Raw genomic sequence first — 12,046 nt, forward strand, 5'->3', positions numbered from 1 at the left:
TGTTTCAATATGTGAACTATTCGGTCGTAATCCCCTTCTTGTTCAAAACAAGTTATGACATCATCAACGTAAATTAGGATGTATATCCGTTTGTTTTCTTGATTCCTTGAATATAAACATGGATCTGCTTTGCTTCTTGAGAATCCTTCTTTCATGAGTACTTAGTTCACATTTTTATTCCACATTTCCGCAGCCTGCTTTAGTTCATAGATGTTTTTTTAAATTTACATACAAGGTTCTGTCCTTTCTCAAATCCAGTTGGCTGCTCCATGTAGAGATCCTCCTTGATGTCTCCATATAGGAAAGTGGTTTTGAAGTCCAGGTGCCTCACTTGCATTCCCTATCCTTCTGCAATGCTAAGGAGCGCTCTTATTGTGTAGTGCTTTACAACTAGAGCGAATGTTTCATCATAATCTTCTCCAAATTTCTGTGAGTATCTCTTTGCAACTAATCTTGCTTTGTATCTGTGGATATTTCCTTCTGCATCATATTTGACTTTAAAAGTCCATTTGCTACCTATAGTTTTGCGACTGGGGGGAACTCAGTGAGTGTCCAGGTTTTATTTTCCTGAAGTGATTTTATATCTTCTTCGGCTGCCTTTCTCCATTGATTGGCTTCCCTCTTTGGCAATTTTTCTATATCTTCCCAGGATGTTGGTTCGACTACTCCATGTGTTTTAGTGATGTATGACAGCTTGCTGGGTGGTATCCCTTTCATCACCCGAGTTGATTTTCTGATTTCTGGTTGTTCAGTGGTTTCTACTGGTTTGTGAGTAGCTAATTTGTCTATTGTAAGCTCCACTTCTTGTTCTGTCTCCTGCCCAGCTTCACTTTGGTCAGCATCTATTGCTGGTTCAGTGGACAATTACTCTTCACGGCTTTCAAGGGTAATTTTTTCTGACGTTTGGCTTTCATCAAAATAAATACTGCAGCTTATCGTGATCTTGTTGGTCTTTGGGTGAAGGTTTCTATATCCCTTACTTTGTTCACTATAGCCGAACAGAATGCCTTCTATGTCTGTGTTCTCCAATTTGGAGCACAACTCACTTGGAAGATAGGCATATGCTTTACATCTGAACACTATAATATGCCCCATACTAGGTTTTGATCCATTCCACATTTCATATGAGGTACTTTCAATAGTTTTTGATGGTAGCCTGTTTAGTAGGTATGTTGCAGTCATTCTCCCCAGTACTGGTTAGGTAAATTGGCACCTGCAAGCATGCATCTGGCCATTTCTATGAGGGTGGGATTTTTCCTTTCTGCAACATAATTTTGCTCAGGAATGTATAGTACAGTTGTTTGGTGTACAATACCTTGTTTCTTTAGGTATGACTCCACTTCCTTACTCACATATTCCCGTCTATTGTTGGTACGTATTATTCCTGGTTTCCATTGAAATTTGTTGCTGAATGTAGCTATAAATTCTTTAAGTTTTTCTGATGTCTCACTTTTGTGCTTCATCAGATATGTTGTGTACCTGGAATAATCATTGATGAAGATCAGTAAATATCTGTTCCTGCTAGGTGTGGGGTTTTCATTGGTCCACACACGTCACTGTGTATGAGTTCCATGTGGTCTGTGTTTTTTTTTTTACTGTTTTGTGGAAGTGGGGTACATGTGGCCTTTGCTTTGTTACCACATGTGCACTTCATAAGCATGTGGCAAGGCAATAGTATTATGTCTTCTCATAAACCTCCCTTTGCAAGTTCCTTTATGGCTTCTGGGCTTCGATGTCCTAATCGTCTGTGCCACAGGTGGATACACATGCTGTGTGGATTATAAATAGTTGTTTTGGCTTGATCTGTTTCAGTGATGAGCTTGTACAGGTGTTCATTCAACCTTCCTCTTTCTAGGATTTGTCTCCTGTTTCTAACTGTGTATTCGTTGCCTTGTAACTGGACTGTGAGTCCATTATTAGTAAGGGTTTTCACTGATAGGAGGCTTCCTTCTAGACTTGGGACATACAGAACATTCTTGCTTACCTCCTGGCGGTGTGATGCAATTCAGGAACCCTTGACCATTACCTTCTGCTGTAATACTTTTTCCATTTGCTAGGAAGTGTTTGTCTTTAGCATTAAAATACATTTCTGTGAAGAATGTCTCATCACTTGTCATGTGACTTGTTGCCCCTGAGTCAATGTTCCATCCGTGTGGTGTACTATTCTGAGTCACTTTAAAGCTACTGTTCCAAGATGCAAATGCAGTTTCCTTTGTGGCTGCCTTAGCTCTTTCTCTTGGGGGTGGCTTAAGCCTTCTTTGCTCAGATTTCCAGGTTGATCAGTTCTTTTTATGGTGACTGGCCTTTTTGCAGCAATAAAATACTCTAGTTTCTCTATTTTGGTTTGTGCCCTCTTGCACCTTCAGAGCTACCTCTAATCTGTCACTTTCTTCACCATGCATGTTTTCCTTTCTTCTATTGTATTCATCAATTAATTTTCCCTTAGCATATTCTAGTGTTAATTTTGGTTCAGGCCTAGTTTCCAGAGCGTTAATAAGGGCACTATACAACTTTGGGATTCTGTTTAGTAGCAATGCTACTACATGATTATCTTTCATCAGGGCCGGCTCAAGACATTGTGCTGCCTGGGTCAGAGAATGAAATTACGCCCCCCCCCACCCCAATAGTAAAATTTCTGACTAACATATCAACACACTAGCCTGGCCACCCCCTTACTAATGCAACTAATGATTATGCACAATTGTGCAATAAGTGGGAAGGAAGTTAGAGTTATGTCCCACCTTGAATGTCACCCTTGACGACTGATTCTGTGTCTTTGTGCATGAAACGGTTATGCTGCTGCAAACAGAGGAGGACTGGCGACCATTGGCTCAGGGGACATGTATAACCCAGTGGTACAGATATGACCCTTTCAAAACATTTTTATTCAACATTAGAAGAAAAAAAACAAAGAAAAAACACACAGGAAGCAAAATGTATAGGAAATAAAAAGACAGGGCAGTCTAAAATTGCATTTCCTATTAGCCCAAAGACTCCAAACAAAAACCATGGCCACCCCTACACATGCGCATTGCATGCACCTTGCCACACCAGAAATCCTAATCAAAAGACATGGCTACTGCATACTTTATGCCATTCAATTGATCCAGCTGACAAGAATAGGGTGTAGTAGGGACTTTCAAGTTATAGGCATAGTGGAAATTTCCACTAGTCCCATGTTTATAAAAAATAATTTGCAAACAGGAGATAAATTGCACTGTCTCCTCTGTGTGTGTTTGTAATTGTAATATAATATTATATATATATATATATATATATATATATATATATATATATATATATATATATATATATATATATATATATATATATATATATATATATACATACACATACACACACACACACACACACACACACACACACACATATATATATATATATATATATATATATATATATATATATATATATATATATATATATATATATATAATATAATATATATATATACACATATACTCAAACACACTGATACACACAATAGCACTGATACACACAATCACACTGATACAGAAATACACACTGATACAGAAATACACACTGATACAGACCTACACACTGATACAGACACACACACACATACACACTGATACACACTGATACAGACATACACACTGATACACACATACACACTGATACACACAATCACACTGATACAGAAATACACACTGATACAGACCTATACACTGATACAGACCTACACACTGATACAGAACTACACACATACACACTGAAACATACACACTGATACAGACATACACACTGATACAGACACACACACACATACACACTGATACACACAATCACACTGATACAGAAATACACACTGATACAGACCTACACACTGATACAGACCTACACACTGATACAGAAATACACACATACACACTGAAACATACACACTGATACAGACATACACACTGATACAGACACACACACATACACACTGATATAGACATACACACTGATACACACATACACACTGATACAGACATACACACGGATACACAGTTATAAACACACATATATACACAGAACAATTTACAAAATGCAGATAATACTCTATTGTAAGAGACAATGTGACTGCACTACATACTATAAACAACAGTTGATATAACAGAGTTTTCCCACAGCTCCATGTTAGACATATTCAAACACTTATACAGTATTTAATATATTTGTTTGCCAGATAAAAATTATGTTATATAAAGGTGTCACTGATTGTGAATTTCAGCATACATTGAATATTATTGTGCACACTAAATATTTGTTTGAGAGCCAACCATCCTACCTTCTTTTTGCTACTGCTGCAAGGGACAAGTCTGAGTCTTTCACAGGGAGGGGCTAAGCGTGGAGCTAAACAAGCGTGGTGCCGTATCTGCTATAATAAAACTCAGTTTCCAGAGCACCACCCCTTCCTCTCCTCATAGATCAACCTAGGCATAGTTGTGACTTACTATGATAGAAAACAGACACCACACCAGAGGAGTAAAGCGGAGGGGTGTTGATAAGGGTAATAAATGTGTCACAAACAGTAAAACAACTGCAGCGTTCTGCAGAGCTGATGCCTCCGCTCCTTCTTATAATGTTTGAAGTCAGGAGTGGACAGGAGCGGTCTGCCTAGTTCCCAAAATAACTAACTCATGCACTGAAATGCCGCCCCCTGCTAAGTGCCGCCTGGGTCGTTGGACCCACTTGGTCCCATGGTTGGGCCGGCCCTGTCTTTCATTTGTTCTCCAATTGCAAGTAGCTGTTCCACAATCTCTAGCATAGCATTCACATGTTCACACATTTCCTGGACTTTTTCCAGCCTCATCTTATACAGTCTGCGCAGCAAATATCATTTACTGATTAAGTTTGAAAGCTCATGCAGTTTTTGTAGTGCAGTCCACATACCTTTAGTTGTGTTTTCTTTTCTTATATGAATGAGTTGATCACCCTCCACTAACAATGCTTTTGTTTGCCTGTTTTTGTTTTGTCCCATTCTTCTGGGTTTTCAGTAGGTCTGTTTGTATCCAGCACCTCTCATAAGTCAACTTTGGATAACAGCATTTCAAGCTTAAAGGGACACTAAACCCAACATTTTTCTTTCATGATTCATATAGAGAATACAAATTTAAACAATATTACATTTTACTTCTATTATTTATTTTGCTTCATTTTTTAGATATCCTTAGTTGAAGAAAAAGCAATGCACATGGGTGAGCCAATTACACAAGGCTTCTATGTACAGGAACCAATCAGCAGCTAGTGAGCCTATCTAGATATGCTTTTCAGCAAATATTTCAGCAAATATAATAGAAGTAAATTAGAAAGTTGTTTAAAATTGCATGCTCTTTCTGGCTAGCCTTACAAGGGGCATCGTCCCCTGTGTGTGGAAACCAGAGCTGCATCCAATTTGCTGAAATATGGCAAGTGGTTCAGATATGAAATTTGCAATAGCAAAGCTCAACAATACCGACTACCGTCTGTGGAAGTTTAAAGGGACATGAAACCCACATTTTTTCTTTTATGATTTATCATGAAAGAAAAAAATGTGGGTTTCATGTCTCTTTAAACTTCCACAGCAAATTGGATGCATCTCTTGTTTCCACACACAGGGGGAGCTTGATGCCCCTTGTAAGGCTCGCCGGAAACAGAAGTTATGAAGCAGCGGTCTAAAAGACCGCTGCTCCATAACTTGTCCGCCTGCTCTGAGGCCGTGGACAGAAATCAACCCGATCAAATACGATCAGTTTGATTGACACCCCCTGCTAGCGGCCGATTGGCCACAAATCTGCAGGTTGCGGCATTGCACCAGCAGTGCGGCAGACGGACATGATACGCTACATCGTATCATGTCCACTTGCACATTAATAAATATACCCCATAGTATTTACTTGGATCATGGATGCAACACTTACTGACTTGTAGTTTTCCTTTAGTGTCTGGGCTAGGGTTGCCAGGTGTCTGTTATTAGACCGGATTGTCCGGTATTTCAGGCTACTGCCCGGTAATTTTATTTTTAAAAAAACGGACATAGCCTTTGGTAGTTTTCTTTACAATTTGTTTACTATGACCTGCTAGCTGCTTTACCCAACAAGCCCAGCCCCTGTAGGTTAGCCCGTGTGTCACTGTCAATCGAAAGAAAAGAATATACCCAGGCGCCAGACAAACGGAGGCTAAGGTAGGTTAAAAATAAGTGATATTTAATTCCCAATGATTACAATAGGAGTTAAACAATAATAACAAACAGCAGTGGATCCACACATACATTTACACAGAATAGCATAAAATTGACAATATAAAATGTAAAACAGTAAGATAAATTCCTGCAACAATGGACAACCCTAGTCTGGGCCCATAACCTGTTGGTTATGTATCAAAAAGAAACTGGAAGCTTTTAGGAGTCCTGCATTAGGCTTTACTTATACAGATGCAACAGCAGCATTTAGAACACACCAATCACTTGTAAAACAGTCAGCACACAGACAGAAAACACAAAAGAGAAAAAGAACAAAACCTCCTTCCTGTTAGTGAATTAACAAGTTCACAGGTATAAACAATAGTGATGTGCAGTTCATGAACGAATCGTTCATTTGAACTGGTTCTTTTTACTGAACTGTATGAATCAGTTCACTATACTGAACTGATTCGTTTGTAACAGTTCAGTTCCACAGGCAGCATGTAATATGATCCTAGAGTGAGGTCTCTGTTATAACTCTGGTTCTGCTATGAGACCTCACTCTAGGATCATATTACATGCTGTTGAATCAGTGTACTGCATCAGTGTACTGTGTACTGTTAACTCAGTGATTCATTAGCAACTGAGTGATTCATAGCAGAACCAGAGTTATAACACAGTTGCTAATGAATCACTGAGTTAACAGTACACAGTACACTGATTCAACAGCATTATATCATCCTAGGCTAGAGTGAGCATTGCAAATTAACCCTAAGGACCCCCTGTTAAATAAATAATGCTTTAATAAAATAGTGTCAACTTATTTTAAAGAACATAAATAAGTGTAATAACAAGAAAAAAATGCACTTACATATTTACTTAACTTAAACAATACTTTATTCTATCTTGATACACCAATGCAATTTTAAACAATTTACTTCTAATATATATATATATATATATATATATAAAAATATATATATATATATATATATATATATATATATATATATATATATATATATATATATATATATATATATATATATATATATATATATATTAGAAGTAAATTGTTTAAAATTGCATTGGTGTATCAGGATAGAATAAAGTATTGTTTAAGTTAAGTAAATATGTAAGTGTATATGTAAGTAAATATGTAAGTGTATATGTAAGGATACTTAGAGAACAAAACTATATATATATATTGTTTTGTTCTCTAAGTATCCTTAAGAGTGTCAAGCTGAACTGAAGCAACTAGCAGCAGAGAGCAGCAGCAGAGAGCAGTACAGACACAGTGACTCAGGACTCATTCTAAATGATTCAGAATCGCTGGGTCTGTACTGAATCTGCGATTCTTCTGCTCTGCCCCTCAAGCGCATCATGTGATCAGTAGGTGAACTGATGAATCGGTTCATGAACCGGTTCAGTTAATCGAACTGTCCGAAATGAACCGATTCATCAGGCTGAACCGAACTTCACATCACTAATAAACAATTAGTAATCTGAAATGAACAGCGCCATCTACAGCCTAAATGTTGTTCATACATGTGGTACAGTACACGCTGTTGTATTTCCCAACACAACACATACAGGGAAACACAGCAGATAAGGTAAAGGTATAGGATGCAGGGGAGACAGAGGAGTTACAGGACCAAGTGTCTGCTCCGTTGTGTTTATGAGACTCAGAGATGGACTGCAGTGCAAGTTGTCTGGTCTGATGTCTGTCATGTTACTGACATAGCAAAGTCCGATCTGTTGCTGAAATGTTTTGAAGCAGCGTGTGTATTATTTTACCGCAAAACAAGTAATTAGAGTGGCAAAAATATCTAAAGAACAATCTTATTTGGTAATTTTAAAACAAAACTGCAAATGTTAATATTTTACCTCCTCAAAAAAAAGAAAAAAAAAAAAAAGAAAACAACAGAAAAAATGTGTTTTGGCATCGTTTTAAGCAAAAATAAGACACTGTGTTTCTGATTGTACCAAATACTTTGACTGATTAATCTAAATCTCGTAATATTTTGCCTCTTGAGGTTACACATTCATTTTATCTATCTGTTTACTGTATACTTTAAGGACAATTTGCATATTAGAAAGAAGAAGAGAAGTTAGATAAGGCTCAACAGAAGAACAAGATCTGGAGAAGTGGGTAGACGTTAAAAATGGTTTATGGTGTATATACATTTTTATTAATTTGATTATTCTGCATGTAGCTTAAGTACTGACTTTGGTGGGACATGAGAAATATCAGGCTCAAAGATCTTCCTTGTGGAACCCGAGATCTAAAGTTCTCTGCACTTGTGAAATTATCTATGATGTCTCTTCAGTATTTGAGGTTCCTCACAGAATTTCAGAAAGGCTATGTAGAGTTCTGGATGTGAAGGAGACACTTATACATTACAATATAATGCTCAAAGGAAAGATCCCAAAGATTTTGTTTGATTTATTTCCATGCCGTGTTTTGTTTGCAAATCAGAGGATATGAAAAATGAAGATCAATCTTTTGTTATTGGACACATACTGAAAAAATGCTAAAATGTCAGGGCATATACATGTTTTGTATGTTTTCTTATATATTTTTTAATTTAAACAATGTTATCTCTCTGCAGGATGCCTTTGCTTTTATGCAGTTCAAAATTACCGACCTTGCAAAGAGTTCTCACCCAATGCTATCCAGAGTCCCTTAAGGTAAGTGATTTTCTTTTAATTCATTTGATAAAATCAAACACATGATTTTTTAAAACACACCCACATATATACAGTATATACATATATACTGTATATATATATATATATATATATATATATATATATATATATATATATATATATATATATATATATATATATATATATATATCTCTATATATATATATATAGACAAGACGATGAGCCCAGCACACTTTAAACCATCCCAACAACCATGGTGCTCTTCAAAACAATAATAATCATGTAGGTATAGAAAAAGCACTCCTCCGGATTTGAAAACATGAACATTTATAAGTATAAACGTTTTCAAGGCTGCCCCCGTACTCAGATACAATTACATTTTAGTACCAACTTTTTTTCTCTTTAACCTTAACCATTTTTTTTTTTAACCACAAGAATTTGTGTCTGTCGTGCAGGTATGTGGCGCTTTGCATAACATAATTAATGAGAACCCATTCAAGCTGCAGGTTTTGGTGGATCAGTGGCCAAACTTCACCTCAGTAGTTTGCCGCCCTCGACTAGAAGTGAGTATATGATAACCCACAGGCAAGAAGACAAGGAAACATTATTATATTATTTCAGTACTTTCAGGGTTGTAGTCACCTGCACACTTGTAATTCTTTTTGTGGAATACTCTGGGATATAATCTCCATTTTTGACTTCTCTCCTGATCTAATAATGCAGATGTTCTGTCTGATGCTTATGTTAAAATGTGATGCCGGTGTTAAAATAAAATGATGAAGATGTAACAATAACACAGAAGGTAGTAGTTTTAACAGACAGTTTTGTGTAGTTCACAGGAGGAATTCTCTATTTTTTTATATTATATATTTTTTTTTTCACTGTGAAGGGGCAATTTTTAGTGTTTTGTGTCTCTGTGTTTTTTTTTTTTTTTTATCTTTTTGTACTTAAACAATTGTTTTATGTGTTTATTTCCAGGACATGACAGATCCAACAGACCAATACACCAACACATATTTTATGTACAGCAAAGATCAACAAATGCTGAGTGACATGCTGCAAGACCCACAGACTATAAACTGGAGCCACAAAATACAGATACAAGGTGAGACTGTTTAAAGGAACAGTAAAGTCAAAAATTAAACTTTAATTTCAGTTAAAGCCTGCAATTTTAAACAATTTTTAAATTTACTTCTATTATGTCATCTGCTTTGTCTCTTGGTATCCTTTGTTGAAAAACATACCTAGGTTGGCTCAGGAGCAGCAATGTAGTACTGGGAGCTAGCTGCTCATTATTGGCTGGACATATATTCCTCTTGTCATTGACTCACTTGATGTGTTCAGCTAGCTCCCATTTGTTCATTGCCATTCTTTCAACAATTGGTACCAAGACAATTAAATAAATTTGATTATAGAAGTAGATTGGAAAGTTGTTTAAAATTATATGCGCTACCTGAATCTTGAAAGAAAAATTCATGCCCCTTTAAGACTTTATTTTCGGAAAATAAGGGGACTTTACATTTTATAGACATTTAACAGATTAAAGGAACAGTATACTATAAAATTGTTTTTCCCTTAATGTGTTTCCAATTCCTTTTTTTTTACCAGCTGCAGACAATAAAATGTATGAGATTTGCTTTTTTAAGGCTTATTTGTATATATGAAATTGCTGATTTTGTGTTTTGAAGCTACAACCTAAATGGGTTGAGCTTGTAGGTATAATCAGATCTCATTACTTTATCACATTGTGTACATATAAATGCTTCTTTATTTTATATCTGTCCATAAACCAATCACTAATACTTGGAGAGAACAATGGAAAATTAACATTTTATCACCTTATCTCTTCTATAATCCACTGGGAGTGTAATTTCTTCTACTGGCTGTGTTAATACAGCTTGGCCTTGAGGCCAAAAACATTCAGGATGGGTGGCGATACCACAGGCTAAATCAACTATTTCAAATGACAATATAAGGGTAATGGAAATACTTGTAAACAATTTAATACACTCCAGCTGGTAAAGTGGATCATTGGGAACAAATAAAGGGGGAGAACATTTTTGAGTAAACTGTCCCTTTAAGGAAAAAGAAAAGAAAAAGAAAATTCTGACATTTAGCAAGCTAATTTTAACTTTATCAAATTTAGTTAGTGTTTAAACAATTCAAATAGTGCAAATTAAGGTTTATCAAATTAGATATTATTAGACATATTCATGTAATGATATATATTTCTAGATGCAGAAATCAGAAAGTGGCTTCCCTGTTAAATGTACTAAGTTTGAGAACTAACGGCTAGATTTAGAGTTTTGTCGGTAAAGACCCGCGTAGCTAACGCTGCTTTCTCCAACATTGGTGTGTCCGGTCCACGGCGTCATCCTTACTTGTGGGATATTCTCTTCCCCAACAGGAAATGGCAAAGAGTCCCAGCAAAGCTGGTCACATGATCCCTCCTAGGCTCCGCCCACCCCAGTCATTCTCTTTGCCGTTGCACAGGCAACATCTCCACGGAGATGGTTAAGAGTTTTTTGTAGTTTTATTCTTCTATCAAGTGTTTGTTATTTTAAAATAGTGCTGGTATGTACTATTTACTCTGAAACAGAAAAGGATGAAGATTTCTGTTTGTAAGAGGAAGATGATTTTTAGCAGACAGTAACTAAAATCGATTGCTGTTTCCACACAGGACTGTTGAGATGAAGTAACTTCAGTTGGGGGAAACAGTTAGCAGACCTTTCTGCTTAAGGTATGACTAGCCATATTTCTAACAAGACCATGTAATGCTGGAAGGCTGTCATTTCCCCTCATGGGGACTGGTAAGCCATTTTCTTAGTTAAACATAAAAGAATAAAGGGCTTCAAAAAGGGCTTAAAAACTGGTAGACATTTTTCTGGGCTAAAACAATTGCTTTACTAGGCATATTATGCAGATTCTAACTAATTATTGGTATTATAATCTTGGGGAACGTTTAGAAAAACGGCAGGCACTGTGTTGGACACCTTTTTCAGATGGGGGCCTTTCTAGTTATAGACAGAGCCTCATTCTGGGACTGTATAGGGGTTAAATGTAAAAACGGCTCCGGTTCCGTTAATTTAAGGGTTAAAGCTCTGAAATTTGGTGTGCAATACTTTTAATGCTTTAAGACACTGTGGTGAAATTTTGAACAATTCCTTCATACTTTTTCACATATTC

General features: G+C 36.5%; 1 protein-coding gene across 3 annotated transcripts in view; it reads left to right on the forward strand.

Annotated features, from left to right (window-relative positions):
- Positions 1 to 12,046, forward strand: part of LOC128640068 (glycine N-acyltransferase) — a 309,564-nt gene that overhangs the window by 169,350 nt on the left and 128,168 nt on the right. For all 3 annotated transcript variants that reach the window (XM_053692391.1, XM_053692392.1, XM_053692393.1), the window contains exons 2-4: positions 8,800 to 8,878; positions 9,316 to 9,423; positions 9,839 to 9,965. In XM_053692391.1, coding sequence (XP_053548366.1) covers positions 8,800 to 8,878; positions 9,316 to 9,423; positions 9,839 to 9,965 — 314 coding nt within the window. The remainder of the gene's footprint in view (positions 1 to 8,799; positions 8,879 to 9,315; positions 9,424 to 9,838; positions 9,966 to 12,046) is intronic.

The sequence above is a fragment of the Bombina bombina genome, chromosome 9 (genome assembly GCF_027579735.1).
Source record: "Bombina bombina isolate aBomBom1 chromosome 9, aBomBom1.pri, whole genome shotgun sequence".
Lineage (NCBI taxonomy): Eukaryota > Metazoa > Chordata > Amphibia > Anura > Bombinatoridae > Bombina > Bombina bombina.